General features: G+C 29.1%; 1 protein-coding gene across 3 annotated transcripts in view; it reads right to left on the bottom strand.

Annotated features, from left to right (window-relative positions):
• Positions 1-676: 676 nt before the first annotated feature.
• Positions 677-17,474, bottom strand: part of LOC124954968 (zinc finger SWIM domain-containing protein 8 homolog) — a 42,458-nt gene continuing 25,660 nt past the window's right edge. The window contains exons 2-21 of one of the 3 annotated variants that reach the window (XM_047508679.1): positions 11,471-11,722; positions 10,681-10,865; positions 10,239-10,549; positions 8,846-9,278; positions 8,502-8,753; positions 8,118-8,411; positions 7,425-8,033; positions 7,164-7,340; positions 6,872-7,058; positions 6,427-6,556; positions 6,193-6,349; positions 5,884-6,080; positions 4,488-4,980; positions 4,277-4,405; positions 3,861-4,125; positions 3,289-3,596; positions 3,025-3,132; positions 2,540-2,907; positions 2,296-2,445; positions 677-1,815 (exon numbers count right to left, since the gene is read on the bottom strand). In XM_047508679.1, coding sequence (XP_047364635.1) covers positions 1,749-1,815; positions 2,296-2,445; positions 2,540-2,907; positions 3,025-3,132; positions 3,289-3,596; positions 3,861-4,125; positions 4,277-4,405; positions 4,488-4,980; positions 5,884-6,080; positions 6,193-6,349; positions 6,427-6,556; positions 6,872-7,058; positions 7,164-7,340; positions 7,425-8,033; positions 8,118-8,411; positions 8,502-8,753; positions 8,846-9,278; positions 10,239-10,549; positions 10,681-10,865; positions 11,471-11,722 — 5,072 coding nt within the window. In that variant the 3' untranslated portion in view covers positions 677-1,748. The remainder of the gene's footprint in view (positions 1,816-2,295; positions 2,446-2,539; positions 2,908-3,024; positions 3,133-3,288; positions 3,597-3,860; positions 4,126-4,276; positions 4,406-4,487; positions 4,981-5,883; positions 6,081-6,192; positions 6,350-6,426; positions 6,557-6,871; positions 7,059-7,163; positions 7,341-7,424; positions 8,034-8,117; positions 8,412-8,501; positions 8,754-8,845; positions 9,279-10,238; positions 10,550-10,680; positions 10,866-11,470; positions 11,723-17,474) is intronic. The other 2 variants (XM_047508680.1, XM_047508681.1) reach the window with 2 other exon arrangements.

The raw sequence follows: 17,474 nt of genomic DNA, 5'->3' as shown, positions 1-17,474 counted from the left end.
ATATATTTTATTTATTATAGTATTAAAAAAAAAAAGGACCGAAAGAAAGAAAGAAGGAAACAAAGAAAGAAAAGAAAAAAAAAAAAAGAAAAAACCAATAAAGCCAATAAAGTAAAACGGGGAAAATTGGCGAAAGATATCAGTTTTTCGACTGATTATGTGATTTGAGTGTTCTTTATGACTATAAAAATTTTCGATTGTAATGTTCAAAAAGGGTTTATATATATATATATATATATATATATACATATATAATATATATATATATATATATATATATAAATCACTTATTCTGATAAACATTCTGTTTTGAATTTTCTATTACAGTTATATAAATAGGCATTATCGATATTAAAATTTTTTACTTGTTTACAAAAATAAAATAAGAGAGAAAAATTCGTTCTATCTATGTGACGAGTCAAAATAAAATTTCCTATCTAATTGCAGCTAAAAGACGATCGGACGATTTAAATTAAAATCGAGGAGTGGTTCTGTGTTTTTCTTTTTTTCTTTTTCTTTTTGTTGTTGTTGTTGTTGTTGTTTTTGTTGTTGTTGCCCGTATTATTCCTTTTTTTTCATATATATATATATATATATATACATGTATATACATATATACATACACATATATATATATATATATATATATATATGTATGTATGTATATACATATATATTTCTTTTTCTTCTCTGTTTTTCGTTTTGTTTTTGATAACTTTTTCTTTCTCTCTTTCTATCTATCTCTTTTTTTTTTCTTTTCTTTCTCTCTGTCTCTTTAATTCGCGATGTCTGTACGCGATTACGAAAGTAAAGAATTTTGATTGAACGATTAACGAAGAAGGACAAGTGAAAAATTGGCATCGTTATTCTTTCAAGTATATTAACAACGATGCTCTTTCTCTCTTTCTATATATATATATATATATATATATATATATATATATATATACACATACATATATATATATATGTGTGTGTGTGTGTAATGAATTGCGTTCTCTGAATGCTGCAGATTAATTCGAATTGATTGAACACGCGATAATCTTTCTTTAGATATGAGATTTTTCTCTCTCTCTCTCTTTCTCTCGCTTTTTTTGTTTATTTTCCTCTTTCTTTTTTCTTTTTCCTTTTTTTCTCTTTTTCTTTTTCTTCCTTTCTCTTCTTTCTCGTTCCTCCTCCTTCTCCTCCTCCTCCTCCTCCTCCTCCTTCTTTTCTTAGATCAAGCAATTTTTAGCTTATGTCATCATGGATACCGTACGTTGATCAAATTGGATCGAACGGGCGTTCATTTCCGTGATGAATTTTCCATTTTGAGCAAGAATCCTAAGACGGTTTCCGTCGTGCGTGCTGCACGGAAAACTCATACGTCATCCAATGTTGTTGCCCTTGTTATCGTTGCCGCTTACGCGATGTTTCCACGAGGACGAACGTAAACAGACATTATGAAAATCCTGACCAAGTCGTCCTTGTTGTGGATGACCGATGCGTGAACGCGTACGACGATCTTGATGGGACGAAGATTGTTGTTGATGTTGATGGGTGACTAAATTCTGTGTTGTTGTCGTAGTAGCTGCTATAGACGAGGACGTCGTCGTTGTTGTCGTCGTCGTAACCGGTGATAACGATGATGATGGAGCTACCGTTGCAGTAACAGACGATGCCTGTGCCACAGCAATTGTTCCAGGGGCTACTGATGTTGAATGGGGTAATGACGTTATGCCTCTTGATATGCCTGGTTCCGCTCTATGTCATTTGCCATTTTGCTGTAATGCCGCATTGATTTGCGCCCATAGATCTTTGTTACACGATTGAGATCTGAAAGCAAGCATACAAAGTCCTTTATTTTGTACGTTTGTCTTTTTTTCCTTTCTTTTTTATTTATTTATTTTCTTTTTTTTTTTTTTAATCTTTCATAGTTGCTCTAAAAAAAAAAAAAAAAAAAAAAAAAAAAGAAAATAAAAAAGAAAAGGAAAAAAGATTTCTCAAAATTACTTCCTGTTAAAACTTTGGAGACAAACGATTTTAAAGAAAATAAAAATCTAAGTTGCACGGTATTCTTTTTTTTTTTCTTTTTTTTTTTTTAATATAAAAAACAATGAAAAAAACGTTCGTTTCAATTATTTAACATAAAATATTACTCAAAATGAGATGGGAAAAAACAAAAATAAGATAAGAAATAATAACGAGGTGAATTAAAATATATACCACCATGCGTTAAAAGTTAAGCAAGAAAAGGATGGATCAATTTTTAACCCATCAAACCGCAAAGAGTTAAAAGAAATGAAGTATTATTACCTCTTAATAGATTGAAGCCATTCTTTGAATTGTGTGTGCCCTTCAGGAGTGATATGGAATGCGGCTCTTGCCGCACAAACTACACTTGCGAAGTCCTCGTAATCGCCAGGTGCCAGATGATATAACTTCTGATGCATACACTGAATATACCTACGAATTTATAATTAATACAAATTATTATACTTCTTTATTTTTTGATATACTAACACCCAATAGTCTGTCTGTTATCAAACGTAAAACTAACATTTGTTGACACTTGTGTACTAGCGGTGCCAAAGGAGCCGATCTCAAATGTTGTAACACCAAAGTTGGATTATTTCTGGCAAGATAATGGGCCGCTTCGAGTGCCACTTCATGAAGAACAAACGGGCTGACGATACTGTTAACCGTGCAGACACACAACTGATGAAGGTATTGGGAGCCCAAACGTTTCGAAACTCTTAACAACCATTTAACGTCTTCTCCGTATGGTGGATTACGTGCATATTTTGCCTGGGGCCTGTCGTCGTGAACTCTACGAGCTAATGTCTCCAAGGCTAACATACCTACGCGATACGCCGCAACCAATGCCCTAAATTGTTGTTGCCTAAACGGTTGATTTTGTCTATGAACCTGATCGAAAAAAAAAAAAAAAAAGAAAGAAAGCAATGAAAAACGATAACTCTAAGAAAAATGATCTATTGTAGAATAATGTAATATATATATATATATATATACATATATATTAACCTGGGGTTGAGGTCTTACAGTCGATATAATTGGTTGAGCCTGTACCAATGCTGGTCCAGGCAGACCACTTTGTCCAGGAATAGGACCGTGTGTTACTCCCGCTTGAACCTGATGAAAAGAAAAAATGAAAAAAAAAAAAAAAAAAAAAAAAAAAAAAAAAAATAGAAAAGAAAAAAAGAGAGAAACCATATATTTAAATTAGAAACAATAAATTTACAAGAATTCCTCATACGTTATCTAGAAAAATAAAAATAATTTGCGTACGTTAACTGGCATGGTTTGTTGCATGGTGAACAAATGATGGGTTCCTGGCGGAGGCGGAGGTTGCGGTGCGTAGTATTGCGGCACTGGCGGTGGCTGTGCAGCTGGCGGTGGATGATGCGGATGTTGTGGATGTTGAGGATGCTGTGGACATCTAGGATGAGGTGGAAAGGCTGTGTGATACATTTGCATGTGTGGTGGTGCAGGTGGTAGAGTTACTCTATGCGAAGGCATCGGGCCACCGAACGTTGGAATCGAATGATGAGGATGTACGAAACTGTAGGGAGCTACCGCATACGGCATGCCAACTCCTGGAAATAAAGAGAAGCAAAAGGTTATATGTAACATTAGTTAATGCGCGTGAATAATGTTAAGGCATTATGAATAATGATTTTTTATGCGTAAATAATTATAACTGCATTCGATTTGAAAAATGGCTTATGTTAATTTATTAAGTTAGTTTAAAAAGAAAAGAGAAAAAAAAAAAAAAGAAGAAAAAAAAAAGAAGAAAAAAGAACTAATATTATTTTTATATGTCCTCCAAAAAAAGAAAGAAAATACTTTTATCTAAACACCTGGTTGTTGTATTATTTGTGCTTCGTGATTGTAATACTGTTGTACTGTACCCAAGGGTGCCAGAGTCGTTATAGTGGGATGTGCAGGATATGGCTGAGGAGGTGGTTGTGTACTAGTTACAACAACGGCCTGTGTTGGACCTGGTATCATTTGACCTGCAGATAAATCTACCGGAGGACCAGGTTCTACTAAAAGGGCACTGTTAAGATCTAACTGTAAAGAATCGTGTGGCATCTCATCTTGTTGTTCTCCTCCTGGTGTGTGCTGCATGTAAACAAAAAAAAAAAAAAAAAAAAAAAAAAAAAAAAAAAAAAAAAAAACAAAAAATTAATTATAATTTATCGATCTTTTATAATATTAATTAATCGATCTTTTTATTTCATAGACAGGTTCGAAAGTAATATTGTAAACTTACACGGATATACAACTCGTACCAATATTTGGCAACTTGAAAAAGTACTTCTGGATAAACACCGCCACCTTTTGCCGTATTTTCAACCGTGATACATGCTTTTTCCAACATCACATCACTTTGTTCCTTACACTGTAAATATAAAGAAATTTTTGAATGATATTAATTTAGATGTCATATAGTTATTTTACCTCAATTCATTTATAATGTTTACCTGTAAAATTGCTCTTTGCACTTCATTTGGATTAAGAGCATGAGCATGTGGTAAACAAGATAGTGCCAATTCTGCGGCTGCTCTGACCATATTTGGATCGCTACCTCTGGAAGATTTATCAGCAATACTGACTGCTTCTGGAGGAGTTAGATGACCTTCCCAACTTTCAATGAGAAACCATATAGCCGGGGCACCAATTTCTACAGCTTGTCCAGTGATCCAAGATACGTGTGTTGAATAAGTACGACTCAACCAATTATGACTGACGCAATTATGAAGACCAAGAGCATATAAGCCCAATTGAAAGGCGCACATGTGTAAAGCTCTATGTGGTACATGATGATTTTGATTTGTTGATACTTGAGTGAACAATGAAGTTGAACTACTACCACCTGCTTTAGCCAATACGGTTTTAGCCAATTCACACATGAAATGTGCACCAGCTTCGGATGGTTGATTAGGGATCGATGGACATACTCGCTTACTCTTGTACCTATAAAATGATCAAAATTAATCGTTTGTGAGTGCTATAGACGCATATAAGCGTTTAGCGAATTTTTTCGATCTCCCTCACGCTTGAGATTAGTAACAACATTGTCGATTTGTGTATAGACGATCGTCTTGAGATTTACCACACTCAAAATTAATTTCAATGGATTTAAAATTTAACGTTAAAAGTTTTTACAAAATAATCCGAAATTATTTTGTAATGTGTGTGTGTGTTTTTATTTTACAAAATCAATTTAATGTAAATATAAAGTATATGTGATTTAAAGTTTGATATTTTGTTGTTTAAAATATAAGTATAAAATTGTTCACATTTTTTTGTTATATTTATTAAGTTCAAATATTTTGTTTCATTAATATAATTTCAAATTAAGATTATATTATTTACATTTTAATGTTTTGAATAGAATAATTGATGTTTGAGAAGAACTTTTTTGCATTATTTAAATAGTTTTACAACTTGCATATTCAATCGATAGAGATCACATTAACGAAAAAAAAGTATTCCATTCCCAGTAATCGAAGTCATTAGGCGTACGCCATCCACATGGATTGCTTATGTTATGAGTATTCAAAAGTATAAAAAAAGAAAAAGAAAAAAATAAAGTAATATTGTTAACACATTGTAGATTGATCATTAAAATTCTCGTGTTTTTTTCTATTTTAGAGGTTGCAACCAATCACAAGAATTATGGTATAACTTATAAGAATATGTAATATATAATTTTTAAAATGTTATGGTTATTTAATTTTATAACGTGACTTTCAAAATTTATGTAAAAGCTTTTTCATAGTCATTCATTGCCAAAAATATAATTGGCAACTGGCTAAAGCTAACATTAAAATTCACGATGTATTAATACGTATGTATTATCAATGAAAAACAAACCTTGTTTCTTTAGTTCTAGTTGGTACTGGTTGCACTAATGGTGGTTGAAGAGTTAATGCACTCATGCTATTTTCTAATTCCGCGCTTGTACTACTGTGTGGTCTACTCCCATTACCGATAACATTGTCACTGTTTCCAGGAACATCGGTGCCTGTTAAAGGCGACAAACATTCGTCATCCGGCAAATGCGTTGTCGTCTGAAAAATAAATAAATAAATAAATAAATAAATAAATAAATAATAATAATAATTTTTTATCTAAATTGAATTTAAGAAACGGTCATATAACAGACAATATTTAAATTCTTGCCTCAGGTTTAGTGATAGGATTTGCAGTGTAGTAACTACTAAGAATAGGAGACTTAATTAATTGATGAACATCACGATCCAAAAGTTTGTTCATTATTCTAGCTACTTTAGCCGGTGCATCCTTGTAATGTACAAGAAGAGTAATCGCCAAGTCGCCCCTATAAATCAAAACAAGAAATATATCATAACTTTATTTCCATGATCTTAGAGAAATTTCTAATGATGATTAACGTACCTTTGCCGTCTAGTACCTTCGCAAAGAAGCGGATGATCCGCTTCACTTACGTTTGCTTTCAATCCTAAAGCAGCGACAGCTGCGTCGAAACCCAGAGCTTCATCAGCTTCTTTGTTAATTTCCGGACCTCCTGTAAATATTTTTTCTTTTTTTTTTTTTTTTTTTTTTTTTCTTCCTATACTTTACTTTTCTATTCTACCTGAGTATTAATATTGTAGATGTATATGAAAAAAAATGTGTATGAAAAAAAAAAAAAAATGGATTCTGATCGAACAGAAATTTAACTTTGGGTTAACGCGTGCGGTATTTTAACAACTAAACTTAATTAAAATATTTCAAAGATTCCATTTTTTCATAGACTCATATATATATATATATATATATATATATATACATATATATATTAATTTATTTATATATGCATATATGTTAAGGATAAACATACTCGGTGTATTCAAAGTATCGAATATGAAGCTTGCTAAAATAATTGGTAGCAATGCATGCCCTCTTGATCGTAATACACCATCTCGTAATTGCGCCGCTCTTTGTCTGACCATATTAAGTTCAGCTTGACCTAGGGGAATTTTTTTCAACAAACCGACGAGTTCGCTTTCTTGATGTGCTAGTTTGACCTGATAAAAAGAAAATGATAAAGAAATTAACAGAGAAATAGAAATAGAAAAAAAAAAAAAAGAACTTTCAATGGTATTAACCGTATTGATAGGTATAAATTTTACCTCTAAAGGTTTCGTATTTGCCGGCGGTCTAGCCATTTCTAAACCATAGAGACCTACTCTGAATGCAAGATTGTGATATTCAGGATTTTCAGCGAGTACCGTGCACAAGAAGCAACATTTTGCCAAAGTGGCGGAGGCAAGGCACGTTAATTGATGTGACGCTGGATTCACTTGTTGCTGTAACATTTATATTCATTTGATATTATCATTCGATTATGGTAACAGAGGACATATGAAATTAAATCAAATCTTTTATCTTACCTTTTTCTTTTTTCCTTTCAATGGCACGGGTGGTTCCTCGATCATTAAATCCGGAGGATTAGCTAATAATTCTTCTGCTAATCGAACACCAAGTATACAAGCTTCTCGCGTATGTCCATGGGCATAAAGACCCTCTGCTCTAGCAAGAAATATACCCCAAGGATCTTCTGTTTTCTTTAGATTACCCAACAATGCACTTGCGCTCGGTGCTATGGTCAAAGGTGATTCGGTTTTCGAATCGTTTCCTGTATTATTCACTGTTGCCTTTGAATCATAATAATAAACGTTATATTCATCACCAGAAGGGCTATCGCTGCTAGAAGATGAACTTTCATCCTTTGATTGTCTTCTGGATGCATCATTCTCTTGTTCAGATTCTTGTTCAGTCTTTGATCCTGTTGCTTTAGGATTTACCGTACGCGACTTATCACGATAGTCGACGAAATTCGCCCTGCCGCACTTCACTTCGTTAGTAGTCTTATTGTTACTACTTTCACTACTGTCACTATGACTTTCCGATGATAATACGTTCGAACAATGTTTATTCGAGTCTTGAACATTTTTTAAACTCACGTTACTGTTCGATGAGGATTCGCTACCTCCGCCCTCCTAAACATTAATTATTTATCATGTATTATAAATTTGTTTATAAATTAAAAATTATTTTCAAATTATATTAACGATCGTATCAACCTGTGAATCTGTATCTCCGCAATTATTTAACCTGGCGCATCCACGTCTAAGTAATAATTGTGGTTCCGAAATGTCGGCCATATCGGTATCATTTTCGCAAAAACCTTCAGAACTAACACTGCTACGATTTCCATCACCGCCGCTACCTCTTGAACACAATCCCGGAAATTCTCGTGGATTCAATCTTCGTCTATCCGTATAACTAAATTCTACGAGACCTAATGGTACAGGTCGTCTGCTGTGATGATGAGAAATAGGTGGTTGGCAATTCAAGACAGCCGAACTCGAATTCACCTTTATAAAAGATATACAATTTACGTTTTATATCATATAAAAAGATCAATGATAAATTATATATCATATTTAGAAAAAGATATAACAAACCTGATTTACTTCGGTACCACTATCACCAACATGTCGAAAACATGTAAATGGACAATGATACATGGGATTGCTTTCAGCGGTGTATGTGATACCCGGAAGAGTATATTCTTCCCAATCTAAATAACATGCCTCAAGAGCCGTTTTGAAGCCAACAAATACGGTTAAATCGTTCTTCAATGAATCCTTATAGCTACTGCTATTATTTTTATTATGCGAATTATGGGATACCGAGGTACCACGACTTTTAGTGACCTAAAAATAAATAAGGCAATAGTATTGATTTTTAATGGATATAATCAAATCTCCTCGAACATAAACATAAGTAATACTTTTATTAATATTACCTTATCAATGATCTTCATATGCCATGCCATAAATTGATCATGTAGCATCTCTCGTTCGGCCGGTGATAATCCAGGATTTAGAGCAGCCAATCTCCAAAGTACGACAATTTCGTCGCACAACGAAGAACACGCATGTTGAGATGCATGAACGTTGCTGTTCATATTACCATGTTTACCACCACCATGTCCTGTACCATTCAATAAAGCTACTTTCGTGTTAAACCACCAAACTATTATTTGTTCACAGGCCATGCATTCTTCTGTGATAATCTCTAAAAGCGGTATTGCGTTACGATCCGTTCTCTTGAACATTTCACGTACGATCGAGAGCAGGTTCCACATTCCCTCTGGTTCTCGACCTCTCAATGGTCTAAGAAGCGACGACCATTCGGCAGCAGCCGGAGGTGCTGTAGTGCTCAAATAGTTTACGTCGCTAAAAAATATTATCGGATAATGTTAATCAAACGATATTATTATTATCAGAATACAATAATTCATTATTATAAATGTCGACTTTTTAATAACAAAAAACATAAATATTGGATTGACCGACTTTAATCTTTTAACGATTACTAATAAACTGTGTTATTAATAATGATTATTTTTTTTTTTTTTTTTTAATGTGATTAGTTTGCACTTACAAGTATGTAAGAAAATGTATCGGTACGTCTATAATGATAATAAAAGTTTTGTTAGTTTTGTTTATATGTATATTGCAACGGTGTATTTGACGAAGTTTTTATTACAAATAATTTTTTTTTTTTTGTTCACTTAGTAATTTCCTTTCGATTTTGTGCTTATGATTAAAAATGGACGGCAATAGAGTGGATTTTGTAAATCGACATTTGATATTTTTATATCATAGGAAAGATAAGAAGAAAAGATATTTATGCTATTTATGAAAATGATCTTTCAATCGAAGGAATTATTAGAAAGTGTGATTTGCTAGGTTTTTAAAGGTGTAAATTTTAATTTTGAATACTTGAGAAGAATTTTCAATATTTACAATGATCAAATACGATGACAAAAATATAGCGGATTACGAATAACTAGAACTATGCGGTTTGCGGTTTATAAAATAGAATTACTTTAATACAACTGATTTAATTGTTAATCGGCATGAACTTCACGGAGAATCCAATATTATATATATATAAACAATAAATATTTTTTATTTATATATAAAATAGTAACAATTTTGGTACTATTTATTGATCGGTCAATCCTCAATACAATATTAAAAATTCATTTCTAATATTGACATATTCACTTCAAAAAGAAAAAAAAAGAAAAAAAAAATTACAACACAGCATCAACATATAAATATGTATTATCTATAAAATTATAATACTTATTTGATTAATACGTTATCTTTAACGAAAATAAAATTCACCTGAACACAATAGGCGCTGGTACACAGAACTTGATAAGAATTTTCTTAATGTTATCGTGCAACGTTTTCTCGTCCAGATACCAAGATGTTTGATCGTGCGCGGAAGCACCTGCCGTAGGATCAGGAGCACCACAATAACTATTGATGGCATTCGGTTGGGCTGACAACAATTCGTCCAAGAGTAATTGAGCAGTGGGAAGAATTTGTTGTGGCAATTCGCTTATAAGATATTGAGCAAATTTTTGCAATTGATCTCTGTGCAATCGCGACAGAGATTCGCTCACTGGTGCTCTTAGGCAAACTTGTGTCGGCTGAAAAATTATTTTTCAATAAGTTTTTCGATCGTAATTTTAATATTTTCGATATAGTAAATATGTACAAAAAAGAAAAAAAAGAAGAAAAAAATAAATAATTAAAACTATATATATATATATATATTTACCATATGTATTCTATGAAGACAAACAGCAACTACGTGTGCACACCAATAAGCCTTTGAGGAGCAAGTACAATTGCACGATGTGATCTTTCGACGATCGAAAGTTACTGCTACATTGAATTGAGATCTAGCGACACCAGACGTTGCTGACATCATTTGCGGATTCACGCTGGCGCTGAGATGAAAACCTATATAAAAATTATAATATATGTATGTAATAATGTACGTAATACATGTATGTGTGTGCAAACATATTTTTATTATCCATACAGAATAATTGGTACTTTATTGTATTGTATTTGTATTATAAACGTTTCATTCATTTCTTAAGTTACAGAAGATAATACATTTTCATATTTTTTATTAAGATCATCAATGTTCATAATATTCATAATGTTCATTAATGTTCATAAATTGGGATGCGTTATATCCCAAGGATTTTAAACAGTTGTCATTTCTACAGAATCAATAATTTTTACTCCAAAAGAATACTGTATATTTTTTGAACACTTAGAAATAATAATCAGTAGATTTGAAAAAGCATTTTCAATTTTGTCATTATAAAATTATAAAAAAAAATTTTGTCATTGTGGCACTCCGCATAAATATATATTATTTCATTACAATATTTTAATAATAAAATATCATAATAAAATAATACATATAATATTTATATAAATAATAAATATAATCTCTACATAATCTTATTGTATTTTCTAATGAAAAAAAAAAAAAAAAAAAAAAAAAAAATGAAGGACAACTTTTCCCTTATATAATGTATATGATGTTTTACCTATTTGCAGAGGATTCTTGACGCTTCTCGAACGAAATAGTTGTTCGCCACGTTGAAATTCATCCGCACTGCCATTTGCAAGGCAAGAATAGAGTCTTATGTCTTCCTCGTTATCGGGAAAACTCCAGAAAGCTATCCTCAGCTGCAATTGTTCCGGCACAGGTGGATAAACGTGTTCGACCAACTCGAAGGGTATGTGAGATGCAACGCATCGTGCCGATAGTTCGCATAATGTCGGCACTTGTGAATCATCTGAAAATTAAAAGTCATATCGTTATTTAAAAAAAACGTCAACAAGAAAATTGCGCGCACACACACACACACACACATATATATATGTGTATTTAAATACAAAACATATGATCTATATTAAATATATATAAATTAATATATATAAAATCAATAAATTATTTGTACCATTATATATATATATATATATTATTTAAAATTAAAATAATTATCTACATTGGTAAGATAAATATATATAATATATACAATATACAAATTATCTAAATCAAGCAATAATTTAGTGTCAAAAAATAAAAGATAAAAATTACCCTAATTAATCATATATTGTATGTATGTATATATATATTTATATTTTTTTATTATATTATTATATATATTATATATATTATATATATATATTAAGATATGTATATGTATATGATATATTATTGGTTTAAATAATATCTTTAATTTTAAACAGGATTGAAAATTTGCTATTTTATAATGAAATAATAATATAATAATTATATTAATAACATGTCAGTATAATAACTTCGTCAAAGTCTTAATAATGATATGGTACAAAAAAAGATTTGTATTCCTTTGGGAATTTGTATTAATTATTTTTTTTGTTATATGTAAATATATATACATATATAAATTTGGAAATATTCAAGAAATTTTAGAAGAAGTAAGTCATCAAATAGTGCATTTGTTTTGTATATGTATGTATAGAAAAAAAAAAAAAAAAAAAAAAAAAAAAATCTTGTGAGATATGTTAAATTGGGGATGATAGCGTGCTATTAACAGGGTTCTACGGGCGGTCAAAGTAAATGCGCAGGATGTGCTTCCCTCTTATCCGCTATTTCATTGCTTTTGTATTATCATTATTATTATTATTATTATTATTATTATTATTATTATTATTATTATTATTATTACTATTATAATTATTATTATTATACTTTAGCAGATATTATCGTAGTTTGCTCGCTCTAATGAGAGATGCAGGATGAAATATTATTTTAAATTTGTGAAGAACTTCAAAAAAGGGGTTCGTTAATCTTTTATAATCCCTTATAAAATCTGGTTAATTATCTAAACACTTATGCGAACAGATGTTGCAAAGTGAATAGATAATATAATATAGATTATTACATAAATAAAAATATAAATATATATATATATATATATTTTCATTTTCAAAATCAACGGCTTATATATACTGTATATAGTACATATATTATATGTAGTGTATATATATATATATATGTATATATTCTAATATTAAATGATATTATCGAAATAATATGTATTCTATAATTTTTAATAATAGACATAGTAATTCGATAAAATTAAGTAATCTAATCAAAGAAAAATATAAAATTATGTAAGATTATAGAATTTTCCTAAACAATTGATTAATATTAGTATGATCATAGATAGTGTATTATAAGAAAAATACACACACACATACACACATACATGAATTTATATATATAATATTATTGTAAATTATCAATAAAAATATATAGATATAAGAAATAATGGCTGAGAAGGAAAAAGAAGAAAAAAATGGTTATCATCATTCATGATCTCATTTATGATAATATACATATACATACGTATATATGGGAGGTCTATGTATATCTCGATGTTATTTGATAATGTTAATGAACGATATTAATTATCATATTCGTTACTGTCATCACGTTATCATTGTTTCTCATTTTCGAATGTTAAAAGTCGTAACCAAGAAATATTTCATGACGAACAAATATTTCATTAAAATAGGAACCTGATACATGATAAACACCCCTTCCTCCTTTCGTACTCCCGTTCTAACCCCTCGTTTATAAAGACAGCAATTGAGATTTTCATTAGTAAAAGTGCATCGACATCGAAATTGCATTTGTTCTATATTAATCTATTAAAGTATAAATTACGTTAATTAACATAATATGACGATTATTTTGATTAGAAGAATATCATAAGTATCGCGTTATTCTTATTTTAATTATTTAAATCGTTACATTATTTATTATTATTTTTACAATCTTTTTCCATTAATTATTCTTTTTATCTATTCTTTTATTTTTTTATTTTTTATTAATATTTTACAAATATTAAGCAAAAAAATAATGTTGTAACGTAAAACAATTATATATATAATAATAATAATAATAATAATAATAATAATAATAATAATAATAATAATATATATATATAATATTATTATCATTATATATATATATATATATATATATATATATATATAATGATAAAATATATAATAGTAATATATATTATAATATTGATATATGTATTATAATTTGTAAGAATAGAGAATTTTTTTCTAATATTTCATATAATTATCTTATAATTTTAAATGCATAAGGAACATTTAATGTTTGAACTTGAAGGAATGCACTTGATTCATCAAATAAAATGATTATCCGGGATGTTACTTTCCACAGACGGTCGAGCTTCGTTTCCTTCTACTATAATTCGCGGAAATTTGCATCAGCCCCAATGAATCACGGAGGGGATCTCCGTCGAAATTCTCCAACCCTTATTTTCCTCGAAAGCCCTGAGATTAATAACTTCGTATTTGCGTAAACGCGCATGAATCTTCCTTCGTTATGTGTTTCTACGCTTCCCTACGTTCCTACGTAAAGATTTATTTTCAAAGTCGAGTTTCCTTTTACCTACAAATATTACGATATTAACGGTGAAGGTTCTGAAGGATTGCAAAATGACAAATTTTATTTCTATTTTATCCAGATCATAAGACGAGTAAATTATAATCCATGATCGATCTTATTAAATCAAAATAATCATTCTTAAATTATTACATTTTCATTATTATATGTATTATTATTATATATTTTATCATTATATATATTAATAATAATTAATATAATATTATAATATACTATTTATATAATAAATATATAATAAATATAATATTATATTATATATTATATAAAATTGTAGTATACTATTTTATTTTTAGCTTAAAAAATAAAACTTCTTTGGAAAAAAAAAAAAAAAAGAAAAAGAAAGAAACAAGGAAAAAGATATCGACAAAATAAATACGAATAATAGTACTATTTTATTTTTAACCTAAAAAAGGAAAAATAAAACGAAAAAAAAAAAAAAAAAAAAAAAAATAAATAAATATAAATGGGTCATTCTTCTAATTTATTTTTAATCTAAAAAAAAGTAAAGAAAAAAAGAATAAAAAAAAGAAAAAAGAAAAAAGATAAAATCTTTCTTCGTAAGAAAAAAGAATATATATATATATATATATATACATATACATAAATATTAGTTTCTACCCGTGTTTTTATTATCGAAAGTTACATAGTAACCATTTTTAGCTTGGTTAAAACCCAATGTGTTTTCCTTTTTTTTTTACCGTTCATGGTTCGCACCAAAAATGTGGCTCCGCACATTTTTACCTTTTAGGCACTATTTCCCGCGAGCGTAGAGATGGCGTTCTAGAGCGAATATGGCACGATATGATGATGGAGTGGGGGGTGGGTGGGGGGTAAAGGTTTAGACGAAGCGTCGAATCGGAAACATACTCGGTTCTTTCGTTTAAAGTCTTAAATCAAACACGATATTTTACCGCGCTTTCTCTCTTAGTTATCGATAATGCTAAGATTTCTATTTTATATATCTTACAATTTCTTTTTTTTCCTTCTTAATTAAATCAAATTTACTCAAATTAATTAATATCTCTTTTTTCATTACGATAACAAAGTACTTTTCGTATTATTTGATTATTTCTTTCAATTAGAAAACAGAATAAAAATAACAATAATAATAATAATAATAATAATAATAATAATAATAGTAATAATAATAATTTTGTTATATTTAAAAAAATATATTGTTATTATTAAAAATATATTGTTAAAAGTTTTACTTTCGAAAAGCGATTGTAGAAGTTTTATTAAAAAGAAAAAAGAAAAAAAAAAAAAAAAAACATTTTCGAAAGTTTATTTTTAAAAATGATTGTATGTAAATATTAAACGATTTCTCGTTAGATTAAATATTTCAAATTCGTACCCAAAATGTAAAAGAAAAAAAAAAAATCATTTTTTATTATTAAACATCCGTTTGCTAACGGATCGCGCAAAAAAATGGTTTTACGTTTTTAAAAATTTCGCGCCATTTAAAAATCTCTGACGTTTGGACTGGTTGCCATGTACAGATGCATGAAGATATAGATAAATCTGCGGGCTCTTTTCCCCCGCTTGATTTGTAGCGACAACAAATTTTAAAAACGCTTCTCACTGTGAAAAAGGGATGAGGAAATGGAAAATGAATTTCACAAAGCGCAAGGGTTCGTTCACCGACCTCGTCGAGCCGATCGATATAGCGGCCAGTTTGCATTGCAGAAAGCAAGCCGACGAATGAGAAGGTACACTCTAAAGAAAGAGGGAAAGAGAAAGAGAAAAAGAAAGAGAGAGAAAAAAAAAAGAGAGAGAGAGAGAGAGAGAGAGAGAGAGAGGAGAGAAATTGTAATTTCAATTTTTTCCCTCCTTTTCATTCTTCAAAAAAGGAAAAGAAAAAAAAACATAGAAAGCGTAAAAATTCTGTTTTTCTTTCTTCTTCTTCCTTTCTTTTTTCTTTTTCTTTTTTTTCATTCATCCATATTATAAATTTTTTGTCCAACGAACATTAATGTGCTTTGCCGAAGAATACTTTTTTTTTTTTGCTTCCATTTACTTTCACATTTTTTAAATGTCAACAAACGTATTCACAATTTATTTTATACCATTGTTTCTTATAAACTTCTTCCAATCTATTTAATTCTATTTTCTTCTTTTATTATTATCAATTTATATTATATTAATACTGATAAAATAAGTACGGATTAATTAAATCAATAAATTGTTATGAAGTTATGCCTATCTGCTAGTAAATATTAAAATAAAATCTAAAGATTAGATAAAAAAAAAAAAAAAAAAAAAAAAAAAAAAATGCGGAAGACAAAGAGAGAGAAAAAATATATATATATACATATATACAGACACACACGCACACACACATACTATTTCTGGTTTGTAATATTATAATATTGATTGATTCGAATAAAATTACGCACAGTCAAATATAAATGTATATTATTAATTTATTACGAAATCGTGTTAAACTTGTGAACACTACTGTGATGAAATACTATATATTCTTACATATATTTTTAATTGCTATAATCTTTTTTTCTTTTTTTTTTTTTTTTTCCCCCATTTAAATGAAAATACCAACGCGTAAATACATTTCTTTCTGATGAAAAATTCAATTCATTTTATATATGATATCATCTGAACCGAAATATGAATCATTTTAATAAATTAACGGATAGACTTTCACAATGGTCATGAATGATCGATAATACTACAAAATGTATAAATTAATTACTATGAGTCGAGGAACCATCAAATAATAAATTTTGAGTAATGCAAATAAATTGAATCTAATAAAATGAATATATCTATAATTAATAATTATTGTTTAATAATTTTCTTTATTGCTAAAAATAAGAACGTAAATAAATACTACGAATAAACAAAATGTATATATATATATATGTGTGTGTGTGTAAATTATTATATCGAATATACATCAAATGATATTTTTTTGAAAAAAAAAAAAAAAAAAAAAAAAAAAAAATAATTTAAAATATTGATAACATTTGTAAATTAATGACTATGAACGATTAACTCGATAACGTTCGTAAAATCATATCAATTTATAATCCATA

This window comes from Vespa velutina, chromosome 16, assembly GCF_912470025.1.
Source record: "Vespa velutina chromosome 16, iVesVel2.1, whole genome shotgun sequence".
Classification (NCBI taxonomy): domain Eukaryota; kingdom Metazoa; phylum Arthropoda; class Insecta; order Hymenoptera; family Vespidae; genus Vespa; species Vespa velutina.
The sequence above is the reverse complement of the archived record's forward strand: the minus strand, read 5'-3'. Positions and strand labels throughout refer to the sequence as shown.